The sequence below is a fragment of the Alosa sapidissima genome, chromosome 17 (genome assembly GCF_018492685.1).
Source record: "Alosa sapidissima isolate fAloSap1 chromosome 17, fAloSap1.pri, whole genome shotgun sequence".
Lineage (NCBI taxonomy): Eukaryota > Metazoa > Chordata > Actinopteri > Clupeiformes > Clupeidae > Alosa > Alosa sapidissima.
Genome location: NC_055973.1, coordinates 1,317,467 through 1,336,330, shown reverse-complemented (window position 1 = coordinate 1,336,330; position 18,864 = coordinate 1,317,467). Strand labels below are relative to the sequence as shown.

Genomic DNA, 18,864 nt, shown 5'->3' with positions numbered 1-18,864 from the left:
GTTGTCTAAGCCTCTATTGCGTAGCCTGTTAAAAACGTCGCCAGATAGTATTAAATCGGCAACAACATTGTTTTCTGCAGAAGCCTACCCAAGGCTACAGATTAATTCTGAACAGTTATTTCTCTACTGGCTCAATTATCACACCACTGTTTTGATTTGCGTAGTTGCGTTAACCCCAACACTGACAATAATGTAGACAGCAAATTTCGATTTCGATTTTCGTGTAGTCAAGCCTTAAGCCATACCCAAGTAGCCTAAATCGAGGTAATGTTTAATTATGCATGATTTATTTTGTTATTGAATTCGTAGGCTGGGATTACTCTCGGCAACAATTATGTAAGGGACGGCAGGCAGAGCGATGTACAGTGGCAGAGCGACGCACAGTGGCTGAAAGTGGTACTAAAGCTTCTCGCAGCTTCACGCCGCGTAATGCGCGAATGATGTGGTCATTTGAAAGCGATGCCCACTGTACATGAGTGAGTGGGAGCAGGCCGCCCTGGCCAAGTGCCCCCTTCAACCCACTTTTTATTTTCGGTATCTGGATGACATCATTGGAGCTTGGCCACACCCCCTACAGGATTTCAACACTTTTTTAGACACCTTAAACTCACCCATCCATCTCACTTAAGGCCACTATTGACCCTCACCAAATTAATTTTCTAGACACTACCATCTTTTTCACCCCTATTTCACCTACACATAAAACTTTTAGCTCCAAAGTTTATTTTAAACCCACGGACACTCACTCACTTTTGCACAAGCACAGTAATCACCCAAAACACACGTTTAGATCCATAGTTAAATCACAAATAATCCGCTTTCATCGCATCTGCTCCTTTCCCACAGACCTTCACTATGCCATACAACAACTCTTTCAAGCCCTCCGTAAGAGGCACTATTCTAAACGTTTCCTCCGCCACATTAAGCACTTGACTTTGGCCGGCCTTGCTCCCACTCACTCATACACCCCAAACACTTGCCCATCACCCACTCCCACACCAGACCTTCCTCTTAACCCCAACCCGGACCCCAACCCAGATCCTAATCCTAACCCTTTTCCTAACCTTAACCCCAACCCCAACCCTTTGCCTAACCCTAACCCCAACCCTTTTCCTAACCCTAACCCCAACCCTCTTCCTAACCCCAACCCTGACCCACCCCATCTCCTGCCCCTTATTGGCACCTACTCACACGGCATACAACACCTTCACCACACACTGAAACAACACTATACTGATTTCCAAACAACACACCCCACCTTCCAACACCACACACTCATCTCCGCATATAGACGCAATAAAAACCTCAAAGACCTCCTCATACGCACCACCTTCACCCGTCACTTACAACCACCACCCCCTAAAGAAAACTTACACTTCACCCCTCACCTATTCATCACCAATATTCATAGTCACTGTTCTGCACCCACTAATCCACTAAACTTAGACACTCCCAACTTAGTATATGCTATCACTTGCACTCACTGTCACATGTTGTACATCGGGGAAACTGGACATACACTTTGCATACGCCTCAAACAACATCTGCACAACATACATAAAAATACACTCAACACTTATCTCGTCACACATTTCCAGACGCACAACATCACACATTTGAGGGTCTGTGGCCTTGAAGGGAACCCAGGCTGGACAATTTTACAGAGGAAAAGAGCAGAGAGATTGTGGATTTTAAAACTTCAAACACTACACCCACAAGGTCTTAATGAAAAATTAAATTAAAGTTTTAAACCACTCTGTGTCTTTTTTACAGCTCCTCTCTTTTATTTCCTTTTAACTTTTAATTTATTCTGTTTTATTTAATTTATTTGACTTTTAGATGGGATTAGTGGGGCGGGGACAACTGGCCAGTGCATAATGGTCCAAACAACCACTCACCAAAACAAATTTTAATTCTAATTTCCTAACCCTAACCACATCCTTTAAAAGTAGGCTAGGCTACCACCCCTCCGCGTACAACTTGTCTGCGTACCTGGATGATTCATACGACATTGAAGCGCTAATTGTGAGGGGCTCTCTTCGCAGGGCGAGGGTTTTTAGAGAGAGAATCCGCTGATCCGCATTACCGGATGATATTCTTTATGAACGATATAGATTCTCAGCCGAGGGAATTCGTTATCATTGTCAGCTGATCGAGGCAGACGTCTCTAATGTCACCCGCCGTAGCAATGCCCCTTACGATAGAGCAGATAATGTGCCTGTCGTTGAGATATTTTGCCAGTGGACAATTCATGTAGCCTATTCCATACTGAATATCTGAGCAATAATAGGCTACTGTATGTCCGAAAATAAATCGGACATAGCCTACAGTGTGCTGAACATCTAAGGGGCCGTATTCACAAAGCCTTTTATCTTACCACTAGGAGTACTCCTAAATCGCAATAAAAGATTTTAGCTAGGAGTTTTCTCTTAAAAGTTATTCACAAAGCCTTTCAGACCTACTCTTAGTAAGGAAAAATGACAACTCCTAAACTAAGTGAGTCTTCGTTGCTATGGATGACGTCATTACTCATGCACGAGCTTGACTGAAGTGACCACCTTGATTGGCTGATGATTGTAACGCGGGAATGATTCCAAACACCTCCCTTACGATGATGAGTGACAGGTGACAGGTCTGAGAATGCGTGCGCTACAAGTAGTGCGAAGGACGGAAGATGATGAATAACTGAATGAAGAGTAAGGCAAAACAAATAACTCATCTGCTACTGTAAAACACTCTGGTGACTTTCCTTCTATAGTAGGCCTAGTGTTCAAGGACACCTTTTTCTTGTTAGCTGTAAAACAGAGGCCAAGTGAAGGCTATAGTCCTAAGCATACAACATATTTTCATAATTAAGAAATATTAATGCAAGCTATAACTATATAAACCTACAATTCTGATATGTTTATGTGTTTCATTTTCACCTGCTGCCATGTGCGTTTGGCATCTGAAATGTTCACAGGATTAGGCATACACTAAATCGGTCAATGGGGGCTACTTAAACATTCAATTATCCTTATTAATCTATATGCCCACTTCTGAATTGTGTTGCATCTGTAGGCTTTTTTATGAACTCAAAATAGGCAATTTAATTATTTTAACTCATTCCGCAAGCTATTAATCCTCCGTAACACATATTTGAGGAACATGTGGAAATAAAACTTTACTTTTAGGCATTTAGGCTACCCAATCTGCAATACATTGCCAACAGCCTTGCCTTGCTTTGTTCAATGCCGACGTTTTTGATTTTTGTCGTAGAGTGGGTTTTAATTCCTTGTAACTTGTCATAATAATTGTGCATTCCTCATCCGTAAAATAAGGTGATTGCGTCATTATTGAAAGTGGTGACTTGCGCTGCAACCCGCCCCTTTTATGTGCGCACACACTCCAATTAGGTTAACCCCGGTTCAACAAATCAACTTCATAATCAGCATCGTAGTACCGATTAACACCACTTAAGATGACCAGGTTTTGTCAACCCCGGTTTAACAAAGTAACCCTGGGTTACATCTGGGTAGGTTAAGCTCCCTTCGTAGTACAGGCTCCTGCAGAGCAAATTCAAATTTGCTTACAGGTTTGTCTGGGTTCACAGACACTAGTAGTGCTGAGCAGTGACTAAAATGTCTCTCCCAACACACCTTGCTATCACATGCTAGCGAAAGGCACAAGCACCCATGAATTTTAACCTCCTAGTGTAAGAATCCTGTCTTGTCTTGTTCTCCCGGTCTAGGTGTTTTTCCCCATCATGTCTGCTCCTCTTTTGTCTTCCTGTGTGCTTTATTTACTTCCCGTGTCTTGTGCTCCTTTGTTTGTTTGCAATGTGTCTCTGTTCCATGTGCCTGTGTCTCCGCCCCTCACCTGATCCTTGTTAGTTTAATTATGGTTTCCACCTGAGTCTTGTTCCTTGTTCACCTGTGCCCTGTTACCCCTGTGTATTTAAACCCTCTGTCTCCCCTCAGTCCCCTGTCGGTGATTGATGTTGTTATGTGGTTTGCTGTGCTATTCATTGTATTAAAGATTCCAGTTTTCCTCAAACTCGCCCTGCCTCGACTTGACCTGCGCCTCGGTCCAGCTCTCTACAGCCGACTGTTACACCTAGCACAAACACCTCCCAATCTAAGATGCTCCAAGTTTGTAGGTTCAAGCTCTGGCTAGTGCAGGGCTTAACTAGTCAGTCAACACAATGCAGGTTACAGAACTCCCTTCCACTGCCTGCATGTTGCCATGCATGCATGATGCCTATTTGTGCACACTGTAAAACTTCAAATAATAGCCCAGGCTTTTATTTTCCCAAATTAGTATTTGAGGCAGGCATCTATATGAAACAGGCCTTTAATTCCCTTCACACAACTTTTCCTCTGCAAAGACAGAAAATATTATTGAATTAATTATTTCAAACACACTGAAGGTCTACCCATATGACTAGGCTATCCGATGATCAGCTTCAATTACAGATCATCATTAATTTAGTGTTGAGATGTTGTTCATTGTTCATTGAGTGAGATAAGATCCAAATAGCAGGAATACCCAGGACGTAATTTACAAAGAGATCGTACCACACTGAAAGCTAATATTGCCACTAGCAACCTATATCTGTCCTCTGTCAAATACAGTTGCATTTTCAGCCCTGACCAAAACTGTTCAGGAATTATTTATTCAAAAGTGGGGGTGTGTAATGTTTCATTCTCCCTCCTTTTCGGATAGAAATGAAACAGCATGAGAGAGAATGAAACATATAGTTTCTCCCGTATATGGCAATGTGTTTTGACAACAGTCAGCTTACAATTCAAATCATAGCCCACTTCTTTCTCTTTGTCGCCATGGTGGTACGCGTTTGGAAAAAAGAATAATGTTTGTGAACCCTTTCGTTTCCCATTATGTTGCCAGCATAAAAACAAGTATAGGCTTACCATCGGCCTATCGTTGTCATAAACTACTTGTCTAACGCGCAAATTTGAAACAACAACAACAACAAATGGGATGAAATGAACGATGTCAGAGTCGGACATAGCATAGGCATAGTTCATATTGAAAAAAGTTTAAACAATTTGGAACCCTAGCTTTCACCAATGCAGTCTTTATTAATGCCATCTAATCATAACATTAGCGTGCGCAATCTGCACCACAGAACTGGCTTAAACAGGCGATATAGCGGGTGTAGGAGATTAAATGCAAACAAAACTAAAAAACAGACTATTTGAGACCTGCCTTATTTATCCAAACTTGTAACAACACCAGGCGTGTAAAAGAGACAGGCGTCTATTTAGGACTCGGCTTTTATTTTAAGTTTTACGGTACCTACCAAGCCCAATACACCAAACAATGTTTGGGGCCTTAGTCGAGTTATTGTAATGCAATAATAGTGCAACACCAGGTGTCTTTTCAGTATTAGACCAGCATCTTTCAATCAAATTTAAGTGGTTTTATGATTTAATATTAAACATCAATGTCAATACTTTATTTATTTTAATTATATTTTTAGACCACCCCTTTTGTACCTAACCAGTTTACCAACGTCAGATTTTACATAGGCCTATGTGTAGAAGTAGAAGCTTACCTGAGGATCTGAAAACATCTGCTGAATACTATTAATGGGTCCAACTGGAACACCGGTTCCATCAAACCTCCTCAACCACTCATCTGTGGTCTCTTCCAAGAACCTGCAGTGAGGCAAGATCAAATAAGTTTAATATAAAACAGCTGAAGCCCTGCAAAAGTAACTACTGTAACAATTTAAATCATTACAAAAGACCACTAAGCTGTCCCTCCAGGAACTTGTGATGTTGCGATCGCAACAATTAACACAATTCAACCAATCTCCGCAAATTCTGGGTGACCTTGCAATTTTGTCCAAACACCGCAACTTATCCGTAAATTTGACCAATCATCGTAGTTTCCCCTACCACAACAGTCCCTTGCACAGAATATTGAATCAGATGCTCCCACATAGAGCTTTCAAAACTTGTCCCGTGCAGCACTCTTTTGCATCACGACCCACAGGAGTGCCGACCTCTACCTTTAAGTGACAGGCAGGCCCGGGGTGGGTAATCGGGAGAATTCCCGGTGGGCCGTTTCACTTTTGGGCCGGTCAAGGAAAAACATATGACATTTGTCACGTTAGTCTATATTCTAGTTGGCTACTCACGTTCCGCAACCTATGGCTGACACCGCAGCCTCTGCATGGGGGTGTAGGCCTACCATGTGAGGGAGTTCTCCCCTCCCCAAAAGAGTTGGTGGGTCCATATAGCCCGTTTTTTCCAAAAAGTTTTCTCAGATACACCTACTGATAGCCGGGCCGGCCCTACCGTAGCGATAAGCGCCAGGGAGGATGGATGGTATAAAGAGGCCAGGAGGGACTGAAAAGGCCAGGTAATACAAGAAAGGAAAGGCATTGGAGGAGGATGTTGCCAAATGTGCCAAGCTTCCAGATTGTTTTAAAGACAAACACTGGCAACTGGTAAGAGAGATAGCAATAATTAGCAACGGAATTATTGGGTAATATTGGACGTTAGCATTGTCAACCTATTCACAAGCAACTTAAATTAATTAAATGAATTAAAATATTAGCCTTTTTGTATCATAATCAACATTGCGATTCATAGACTTTGCGAATATTATGCAAATATTGATAACAAAACCCAAGCTTGATCTGCGTGGCTATGCAGTACAAATTGTAGCCTCTGAGCAGTAGATCAGTCAGTCCCTGATGATAATGAGCCCAAAATTAACGATGAGGAGGCCATGAGGGACAAGTAGAGAGGATAAAAGAGTAAACAATATGAATTAAAATTATTTAATGTAAGAAAGATCAGTATATGACAGCAGTAATCTACATGATCAATCTATATGCCTTGTTTGCTCAGAAGTGAGTGTACAGTAGTAAAGGAGTAGCCTACATCACCAAACACCAATATGTTAGCCTACCCATGCTGAAAAACATGTCGCCTAAACATTAGTTCAATATGCCTCTTTGTGGAAGAGTGGAATACATTTCAAATGCTTTATTTCTTTCTGTTTTTGTTAACTTATCAACCTATCCTTGTGGAATAGTGGAATATTTTTGTTATTTTTGTTACCTTCTCAGTTTAAGTAAATTATTATATAACCTTTACACATTTGTTGAACCATGGTACTAATAAAAACTACAGGATAGTATGAACTGAACTGTTGCTTAATTTATTAATTTATCCAATTTCCACCACCATGGACAAAAGTGGGCTGGTCTTAGGCCTGAAACTCCCGGGCTGAAAAGTGGCCCCACTCCGGCCCTGGTGACAGGCACTCAATTAGACCTACACACCACCAATACAATGGAATGGCATTAAAGAGAAGTGTAGCCTAATAGTTTTAAAATCAATTTGAAATATTGAAATTACTAAATACTTAGTTGACTATTAGTAAATATGCAGGTCACAGAATATGAATTATTAAAAAGATATGAACTCCAAAACATATGAATGTATTGCAACATATGACATGATGCCATCTTTTTAGGGGGTGGCTGTCTTTTTTGGACAGTTCTACATAATGTTATATTGCTTTGTGAATTACCCCAGCCAAAGCATTTCTGAATTTAGCTACAAATAAAACCTTTTTGTAATCCTTTACTTTTCTTATTATTTTTAATGAGAATTTCAAGTTGGTCAGTGTGATTCCGGCCTTTGTTGCCCTCAATTAAAAAAAAAATAGGAACTATTTGCAATTTTCACTTCCTCCCGCAATTTCTTTGCAACAAACATCTAAAAACATCATAACTTTCATCGCAATTTTTAAAAAAAAGAGTTTTGAAAAGCTTTTTAACCCTACAGTATGAACCCTAGACTATTTTAAGGGCATTCTCACTATCTTTAGTTAGAAACATTTATTCTGGTCATTGTAAGTGCCATTCCCACATTCTATAGCCTCCAGCCATACGTGAGGTGACACTCTGGTTAGAGGAGTCTGAGAACATGCTCCAAGATGCGCTGAGCATTGTGGACTGGGATGTGTTCAGATCTGAAGAGAACATTGATGAGTTTACAGAAGCAGTAGGGTTCATAGGGAAGCTTGTGGATGACACTGTTCTTAAAGCCATCATGAAGACATACCCTAACCAAAAGCCATGGATAAACCACTCCATCCGTGAAGCTCTGAATGAACGAATTGCTGCTTATAACTCAGGACTTCTATCTGGAAACATGGAGGAATATAAAGCTGCCGCATACAATCTACAGAGAATGGTGAAAGAAGCCAAGAGACGGTGTGGGGAAAAGATCCGGTCCCAGTTTGAACAGTCAGATTCCAGGTGTATGTGGCAAGGGCTATACAAATCACCAACTTCCACCATTGTGAACACTGACCCCTCACTGGCAGATAAGCTCAACATATTCTACGCGCGCTTTGACCAAAATGCGGAGGACATCACACAGGCGCATGTTGAATGCGCGTCAGTCCTGCCAGGCCCAGTGGAGACTGCATTCATGACGCTCTCAGAGCACTTACAGTGGGCAGTGCTTCGACTTGGCCAGCTTCACTCGCGGTCCGCGCGCGGGATCACGCGGTATCACGCAACTTTAATTTGTATTTTTCCAGTGACGCTGCAATGAAGCTGCAACAACAAGTGAGCAGGGTGTCTCTTAAAAAGAAATGGAGCCTGGAAAACCCTACAGAGACTTTACTACAGATTTTAGCAGACTGGTTTAGAAATCATTTAATAGCCAGAAATATGCCTGCCCTGCCCTAATAAAGAAATATTTGGTTAACTGCGAGTGAATCCCGTTTGCAGCCGTAGAAGAAACGCAGGACAAATTAAGCATTTTTCTCCGAGTGCAACGATGATAGACAGACATCATTTGGACAAAATATAGAGCATATTAACCTCCGTTGCTCAGCCAAATGCCTTCCTGTTACGTCCTGTTATCACGGAGTTACAGGCGATAAACTATTTTTGATGGTCACAAGTTTACTTCATTAGCGTTTATTTTTTTGATTATTAAAGGTGCCATGTGTAAGAATTGAGGTAAAAATATCCAAAAAATGAGCTACACGCATCAAAAGAATGAGAAGAAATAAGGGTGATGATGTCATTAAAAAAATGGCAAGGTATAGTGCTGCAGAGATATCAACCAGAATTAGCATGCTAAAATTACTAGCCACAGCCCGACAGGTGTCATAATACCAGCTTCGGCCATGGGAGGCGGTATGCGGGCAACATAACCGCCAGCCAAACTGCAATACACGTTTCTCGGTTGTTACTCTAGGGTAGACCAACTCACTTTCTGGAGGTATACTGCCTCCATCTTTTATGGAATGTGGAGTATGAATTGATTTTTTGGCGGATTTTACACATGGCACCTTTAAAGAGTTTTTTTTATTTAAAGGCTTGACTTCGTGCTTATTCAGAAGAGCATTTAGTGCTCTCCCCAATCCCAGACGTTCACATTGCATGTTTGTTTGTAATGGATGCAACCGCGAGATACGCTTGTCATAGGCACCGATACCGTGGGTGCTCCGTCTCTCGGGCACCCACTGAAAACATCGAGCACCCACGTGTGCCAGCTTACAGTCCCGGCTAAATTTACATTCATTTAAAATCAAACATCGCAGTTTATGTTAAATTCAGCATCTCTCATAATGTGATTGGATATGCTGTCAATTCCCTACTCCATATACTAACCACCAATGAGAGCGTCTCTCGTATGAAAATTCCTGACACTTCCCACCTGAAGAATTAATGCAAGGCTTTGTCTGGTCTTCAGCCCCGAATGTTTAAAATGTATATAGCCCTGAATATCATTTTAAAAGTAGTCTGACAAAGCTTATTGTTTTGTGACACAGCTAAACACTGGTACCTCATAGAACGTCTATAACATAGCCTAGGTGGTCGCAAGTCACAAAAGTAAAGCAGATAGAAAGAAATCTAGCCTACAACACGCAGACAGCTTCATGTGCAGGGGAGAGAGCGTGCGCGCACTGTGCTTTATGATTGTTGGCTTCTGATGGTATCTTGCTAATTCACTCCTTGTCTGAGCGACTAGGAGTCTAGGCTGGGGGGCAGGGGGGGGCATCAGACATTTGTTCCCAAGGGTCTATGAATTGTTAATCCAGCCCTGCCCCCAACGAACGCAACTTTCCACCTCTGAGACAGTTTAAAAGAAGTCTAGACTCACTAAGACCTACTTACTGTAGGCTGCGCAAACCACAGGCCTTTTTTTTGGCCAAGCCTTGAGGCAGGCCTTCTGTTGAAGAATTTTATATAAATCCTGCATTAACAGTAATCCTCCTACCCCCTGCTATACCACAGATGTGGATAGTGTGGCATGCTCACGCTTTATGTCTCCTTCTTGCAAACTAGGCCTATAGCCCAACCATTTACGTCTTCAAAAAATAACAACTTGCCAGATATGCCTTCATATCTTTGGGCTTCATTCAGCATTTTGTTCTTCTACTGGAAATGACTCTTCTACATTTGCTGCCTGCTGCATCCTTTCTGTTTGTATTGTTTAGAAAATGTTTGACGTCTTGAGTTAATGCATTAAACATTGTTTGCTGGTAACCAGCCACAAATAGCCTACAGATTCTTGCGTGCGTACATTCTCTATTCTCTCCAAAATGTGCCCGTTCTATAGGCTGGCCAAGTGCGTAATTCTGCGGCATAAAGCAGATGTATTTGTTTATTGTACAGAAAAATAAAAATAACCTGTCAAGCAGTCAATTGACTACATTGCAGTTAATAAGAAGGGCAAATTACGAAACCAAAACGTGGGTCATAGTTGTCTAAGCCTCTGCTGTGAGGCCAAACCCATGAACAAAGACGCATTGATATATGCAATAGTTTTTTTTTTGGCGAAACAAGCTCACAGCCGAACGAGTCATAGCACTGAAGGGAGAGGCAACTGGCATGTGATCTCCCCACGGGCCAATGGATGTACAAGTTTTCTCCTGTGCCTACGATATTTAATCCAGTGTTTTGTCAAGTTGCAAAATGCTATTCGTTTTAACAAATTTTTATGATAGTACCCTATACAAAAAGTACTTCATACTATCTTAATTGCTTTATACTCAATACTTGACCAATGGCTATTGCATCTGTCTATTGAAAGTGAGAGTGTGGAATGTGTTCTACTGTGTAGGCTTCATAAAATAAAATAAACAGATTGCTAATGACCTACAAGCTGATCTGGGGTGCGTTTCCCGTACAACTACGGAGGTTAGCTTTTTACTAACAGGATGCATCGTTCAACTAACCAACATGTAAGTTACGACTGTTTCCCAAAACTGTCATACTTACATAGTACTGTAAGTTTGGACCATGATAGTTTCCAAACTTCAGCAGTCTGGTGGTTAATGACGTTTAGTAGCACGTGAACGGGCACCTGCACATACTTCTGTGGCACACTGCGTTAAGGCCGGCAGATGACAGCCGCCGTTGCACAGCAGTTACCAGTCCCCTGTCCAAGAGTTCGAATCAGGGTTAAGATTTTGACAACAATATTGACATCGTTGTTTACCTAAGTTTATCTTTTGTGCAGATCATATTATCAAAATCAGAATCAGCCTTCTTGGCTTGGTTTGCGTAAACTAACAAGTACCCCCCCCCCCCACCATGAAAATCAAAGGCTACATATTCTCAGCTGACTCGTCAAAAAGTGTGCACCACCTTATTATTATCTGCAGGTGTGTGACTTTTACTTACGTGCACATGGCTGCAAATTGACTTTTAATTACAAGGATACAAGGATACAAGGAAGTTTGTCACATGCATATAGTTACTGGAAGTAAGAAATGCAGTGAAATTATGTTTATGTATTTTCTGCCTTGGGCATTTTAAATATGGATGTATGGTGGTTAGAAGTGTAAATATCAATTAGAAACCTAAATATATTTATAATTATTAATTTGCAAACAAATAACTGGCGTCAGTGACGTCTTTGACATGAAGATCCCTGGAACTATGCTTCTACTAGCATTCTACCACAGGTCGAGAGGTGTAGTTGTAACTACACAACTTTACGATAGTGGTTGCGAATGTTTGTTGCTACTATGGTTTTGGGAAACACTAACGTAGTGTAACAATGCATTAGACTATGTAAGTTCCAAATATGAATGTAATTCTGCAGCATAAAGCAGATGTATTTGTTTATTGTACAGAAAAATAAAAATGACATGTCAAGCAGTCAATTGACTACATTGCAGTCAAGAAGTATAGGGCAAATTAATTTACGAAACCAAAACGTGGGTCATAGTTGTCTAAGCCTCTATAGCGTAGCCTGTTAAAAACGTCGCAGAAGCCTACCCAAGGCTACAGATTAATTCTGAACAGTTATTTCTCTACTGGCTCAATTATCACACCACTGTTTTGATTTGCGTAGTTGCCTTAACCCAACACTGACAATAATGTAGACGGCAAATTTCGATTTCCGTTACCACCGTGTAGTCAAGCCTTAAGCCATACCCAAGTAGCCTAAATCGAGGTAAATCGAGCTTTTTCAGAAGGGGCGGCAGGCAGAGCGATGTACAGTGGCAGAGCGACACACAGTGGCTGAAAGTGGTACTAAAGCTTTACGCAGCTTCACGCCTCGTAATGCGCGACTGAAGTGGCCATTTGAAAGCGATGCCCACTGTATGTTTCATTAGGCTACTAGGCTATTTGTTTTGCCTTACTTATGATTCATTTAGGCTAGGCCTTTTTATTCAGGGGCCATATTCACAAAGAATTTTAAGGCTAAAAGTAGCTCCTAACTGGCGAATTTAGGAGCAACTCCTAAAAATAATGGGCGTGCCACTCCTAACTTTAGGACTACTAATTTTTTTCACAAAAATAATAAAATAAAAAAAAATAAAAAGTAATTCACGAAGCATTTTAGACCTAAAAGTAGCACCTAAGTCTGGGACAGCTTAAAAGAAGTCGAGAGGACTCCTAACTCACTAAGACCTATTCATAAACAGCTTTTTGTGGCATTTTACGTTGCAATGTTTTGAAATGCGTAGCCTTCATTCCAATGACAATGCTAACTATGTGACTTAGCTAACTTAGCTAATGATTTATAGCAGTTATGCTAAAATGCTAACCATGTGACTTAGCTAACCTAGCTAATCATTTTTAGCAGTTATGATAACTATGCTAACTAGCATGCTAGCAATGCTAACATGCTAACTATGCTAACCATGTTACTTAGCTAACTTAGCTAATCATTTACAGCAGTTTTGTTAAAAATGCTAGCAATGCTAACACGCTAACTATGCTAACCATGCTAACTAGCTACAGTGGGTAGGAGTCATAGTTGATGACAAGTAACAGTTACAATGGCTGAACAGTTAAAAAGTTCAGTAGTTTAAAGGGTTAAATTGTTTAACAGTGAAATATTGTAGTGAGGACTTTTATTTTGAAACAGTTTTTGGCAGCGCAAGCAGTTGAACAGGATGTGTAGTCTTAATAGGGCCAGTTTGTATGCTTTAAAGCCTGAGACTGGCAGTTGATCCAGGTGGCCTGAACACCTGCCATAGGATTCTAATTGCTTAACGGCCGTATTATGTCACAATCAGCAATGTTAAGTCTATGGGGATTTTTAAAAAGTTTTTCTTTAATAGTTTAAAAAGTATAAAAGTTTCAAAGTTGAAAAGACATAGCAGCTTGGTCCGTTTGAATACCTACGTTACAAAGTTTGAACGAAGTTTCTAAGTTAAACTGTTCAAGAGAAATTGCGTATGGAAAAAGTGGTAAGCGGAATAATAATAAGAAGTTGTTGTTGTTGCCTTGGAAGAACAGTACAGTGCATTTTCATGCACTGTAATAAATCGGATAACAATATAGTGCATTTTCATGCACTCTAATAAGAAGAAGAAGAAGCCTAGGAAGAACAGTACAGTGCATTTTCATGCACTGTAAAAAGAAGCCTAGGAAGAACAGTACAGTGCATTTTCATGCACTGTAATAAGAAGCCTAGGAAGAACAGTACAGTGCATTTTCATGCACTGTAATAATGAGAAGAAGAAGCCTATGAAGAACAGTACAGTGCATTTTCATGCACTGTAAAAAGCCTTGGAAGAACAGTACAGTGCATTTTCATGCACTGTAATAATAAGAAGCCTAGGAAGAACAGTACAGTGCATTTTCATGCACTCTAATAAGAAGAAATCGGATAACAGTAGATTGCATTTTCATGCACTCTAATGAGCTATTCATTGTCGAAGGTGCATGGTGAAGTGAAATTCTTACTTTGGAAAACAAACATTTGCCGATATCATCAGAATATTGCAACAGATTCTGTGTGTTCTGGACTGCAGGTAACTTGTTAAGCCAGTGGTTCTCAAACTTTTATTTCATTCCCCACTTTGATCAAGGGGCATGACTGATGATAGTGGAGATAACATGTTATCCCGAGGCCTTGGCAAGTCAGCATCTCCGACGGTCTACCCTATTAAAAATATACGTTTTCGATGTCCCAAACGGAGAGCCATACTTTATTGTTTTTAACGATCTCTATGCTACTCACAAAAATGTAGGCATGGGGACGTGATAGGATATCCAACTGTCGTGTGTTAAATTATTGTGATTACGAGCCAGTGGTTTTCAAACATTATGCGTGACTCGGACTAAATGCAACAGGCTCATATCGTCCTAGCATTCGCAAAATGAGGACCAGTGTTTTGTCAAATTGCAAATAGCTATTCGTTTTAACAAATTTTTATGATGGTATGAAGTACTTTTTGTATAGGCTACTATCTTAATCTTGGAATATGGGGAGGGAAGTGGCGCGTCTGCAGAAGTCAGCCAAATATGAATGTAATTCTGCGGCATAAAGCAGATGTATTTGTTTATTGTACATAAAAATAAAAATAACATGTCAAGCAGTCAATTGACTACATTGCAGTTAAGAAGTAGGGCAAATTAACGTGGGTCATAGTTGTCTAGCCTGTTAAAAACGTCGCTAGATAGTATTAGTATTAAATCGCCAACAACATTGTTTTGCAGAAGCTACAGATTAATTCTGAACAGTTATTTCTCTACTGTCTCAATTATCACACAAGACACTGTTTTGATTTGTGTAGTTGCGTTACCCCCAACACTGACAATAACATAGACAGAAAATTAAGATATTTTTTCGTTTTGTGGAGCGGCACCAGTAGGCTATCAAAAGCAGATTTCAATTTTCGCTACCACCGTGTAGTCAAGCCTTAAGCCATACCCAAGTAGCCTTAATCGAGATAATGTTTAATTATGCATGATTTGCGATTCTGGCCTTGGCGATTGTTGGCGGCTTCAGCACCCAGACTCCAAATGCTACTCTTTTTTCTCTCCGGTCCACCACTCCTATTCCCGTATTGATTATTTTCTAACCAGCAACTCTATAATGAAAAATATCTCTGATTCAACTATTCATCCCATAGTCATTAGCGATCATGCCCCAGTTAAAATTAAATGGAACATAACGAACCAACAGCGACCAATTAGCAAATGGTGTTTTAATACATCCCTCTTACAAGACCCAAATTTCATCAGTTTTGTTGGGAGAGAGTGGGCATTCTTTCTAGAAATGAACGGCTCCCCTGAATCATCTCCTTCCCTTCTGTGGGAAACAGAAAAAGCAGTACTCAGAGGAAGAATCATCTCATATTCAGTATACAAAAAAAAGAAGGAAAAAGAACAGGAAGTAGAACTCAACAATAAAATTAAACAGTTAGAAGAAACCAATGCAAGCAACCCAACTGAAGAAACACAGGCAAAACTTAGGAAACATAAATTCAAACTCAATGAAATACTCAATAAACACACTCAATTTATGATTCACCGTCTAAGGCAGGAAAACTTCCACCATAGCAATAAATCAGGTAAATACTTAGCAAATCAAATCCAACGTAACAAAGAAAAATCAACAATCCCGGTCATAAAGAACTCAGCAGGGAAGCTAACCAGCTCACCTGAAGAAATAAATCATGTTTTTTACCAGTTTTACAATAAACTATATTCTTCAGAAATAAACCCCAACCAGGAATTCATAGACTCTTTCCTAAACAGCATCGAATTACCACAAGTCAATGAGACCGAAATAAAAAACCTAGAATCACCTATAACTCAACAAGAACTGTTTGATGCCCTGAAACAGATGCCCGATAATAAAGCACCAGGTCCGGATGGCTTTCCTGCTGAGTTCTACAAACAATTTTGGACCATCTTAGCTCCACTTTTCATCAGAATGATTAATGAATCAAAACAGAAAGGACGTCTTCCAACTAGTTCCACCACAGCCTCAATTTCACTGCTCCTCAAGCCCAATAAGGACCCAACAATGCCATCCAGCTACCGACCAATTTCTCTCCTCAATGTGGACAATAAGATAATCGCAAAAATGCTAGCACACAGATTAGCAGAGGTCACCCCATCCATTATCCACCCAGACCAAACAGGCTTCATTAAAGGTAGAATTTCATCCACCAACACCCGCAGACTGTTAAATATAATGTATCACTCTACAAATTTTCAAGATAATACCATCATAGCAACTCTGGACGCAGAAAAAGCTTTTGATAGGGTGAACTGGAATTTCCTGTTTTCCACATTAGGGAGGTTTGGCTTCGGGGAGTCGTTCATTAACTGGATTAAACTTCTATATACCTCTCCTTCAGCCACAGTAATCACCAATGGACTAACATCACAAAGTTTCACTCTTCACCGGGGAACTAGACAGGGGTGCCCACTCTCCCCCTCACTATTTACAATCTTCATTGAACCCCTAGCAGCTGCCATCCGTCAGAACCCCCTCATCAAAGGTGTCCAGACTCCATATATGCATCACAAAATCAGCCTTTATGCTGACGACATTCTTCTCTTTCTTCAAGACCCCACAACATCAGTAGAAGAAACCATCAAACTCATTGACACATTCTCTAAAATTTCTGAATACTCAATCAATTGGAATAAATCTGCAGTTCTCCCATTACATCCCAACAGCTGGGATGTGACAGCCAACTCTTCACCTATCCCACTCTGCACTAACTATATCACTTACTTAGGGATAAAAGTCTCCCCCAGGCTGTCAGACTTATTTAGCCTAAATTATTCCCCTCTACTCACTTCAATAGATGATGACCTTCAACGCTGGAAGAACCTCCCATTATCCATCATGGGCAGAATCTCAGTAATCAAAATGACAATACTGCCCAAAATAAACTATCTATTCTCTATGATTCCAACCCAGCCCACCACCCTCTGGTTTAAGTCTCTCGATTCATTGATCACTAAATTCTACTGGAAAGATAAGACCCCAAGGATCAAACTCGCCACTCTCCAAAAACCAAAAGCAATGGGAGGACTAGAGGCCCTACACTTCCAGCACTATGCCCTGGCCAACCAGCTCCACTTCATCCACAAATGGCTACACCCCACCCCCTCAGACAACACCTGGTTAGACCTAGAACAAACAATCTGTAAAGAAATTAAAATATCAGATCTCCCTTTCTGCAGTCAGTCGGTCAAAAAAACATCCATCCTTCAAAGCCCCAACAATTTCAGCTACTCTGACAGCCTGGTGGAGATTCTACCACATCACTGATTCACCTATAGCACCATCAATTCGCACCCCGATTTGGAATAACCCAGATTTCACCGTCAATAAAAAAACACTTAACTTTCACACATGGATGGGAAAGGGCATCACTCACCTTCAACACATTCTTCAAGACAATAATCTGGCCTCATTTTCCTGTTTGGTCCAGAAGCACGGCATCGAGAGTAAACACTTCTTACAATACCTGCAAATTAAATCATCTATCCTAGGAAAAATGAACATCCAGACAGCTAACCTTGACATTCCCCCACCAATCTCAGAGCTGCTTAATATTCCCTCTCCTAAAAAAATACTCTCCCAAATTTACAAAATTATATCTCGTTCAGAAAAAACAATTGGCCTGCCATATCACAAATGGGAATCAGACTTATCAATTACTCCCGATGCCGACTTCTGGACCAAAATGTGCAAAAACATCTACCTCATGACAAAGAATAGTAATCTACAACTAATACAATACAAGGTTCTTCACAGATTCCACTTCACTGCACATAAATTGGCTAAAATGGGGTTTGGCTCGGATCTTTGCACTCACTGCACACAAAATAACCCAGATACATACATTCATGCGGTTTGGCATTGCACTCCAATCAACCACTTCTGGGTGAGTGTCACAAAATCTCTCTCTTCCATCTTTGGCTGTCACATCCCAGCATCCCCTTCCTTATGCATACTTGGTGATACATCCACAGTCAATTTAAGCAACTCCTGCAATAAAACACTGCTGGTAGCGCTGACTATCGCCAAGAAAACAATCCTCATGAACTGGAAATCTAAGAAAAAAGCTCACATCACTCATTGGAAAAACTTGTTAACAGACTATATATCATTAGAAAATCTATCAACTACAAACTTAATCAATACTCAGGATACAACCTCTCCTTGGTACCCCTTTATCACCTACTTACAGTCCTGACCCTCTTTGCCTGAGTTCCATCTCCACACGATCATAACACACTTCATCAACAGATACACATATCATCGAACACTAGGCAGGGGAGGGTAGCTGGAACTATTATTGTTATTATTATTATTATTATTATTATTATTATTAGTAATATAAATAGCACCCCCTTCTTTCCCTCCCCCTTTTATTTACATTCTCTGATAACTTTACTAATTTCACTCTTTCTCTCTGCCTCTCCCATCGTTATTCTGACGGGGCCCCATTGGATGGCTTGGGAGACTCGGTCCTGGCGGGTCGCTGTGTGGTTTTGGCATTGGTTGGGTCCTGTGGGTTATCTATTGGCCCTGGGCCCCCGGTGTGCACCCTCCTCATACGCTCATGCACATGCCTTGTCCTGGAAGCACACAGCAC

General features: G+C 40.7%; 1 protein-coding gene across 3 annotated transcripts in view; it reads right to left on the bottom strand.

Moving 5' to 3' along the window:
- Nucleotides 1-18,864, bottom strand: part of sugct (succinyl-CoA:glutarate-CoA transferase) — a 171,224-nt gene that overhangs the window by 14,303 nt on the left and 138,057 nt on the right. For 2 of the 3 annotated variants that reach the window (XM_042068058.1, XM_042068060.1), the window contains one exon: nt 5,558-5,660. The exons of the other annotated variant lie outside the window; for it this stretch is intronic. In XM_042068058.1, the coding sequence (XP_041923992.1) occupies nt 5,558-5,660 (103 nt within the window). The remainder of the gene's footprint in view (nt 1-5,557; nt 5,661-18,864) is intronic. 3 annotated transcript variants of the gene reach the window in all.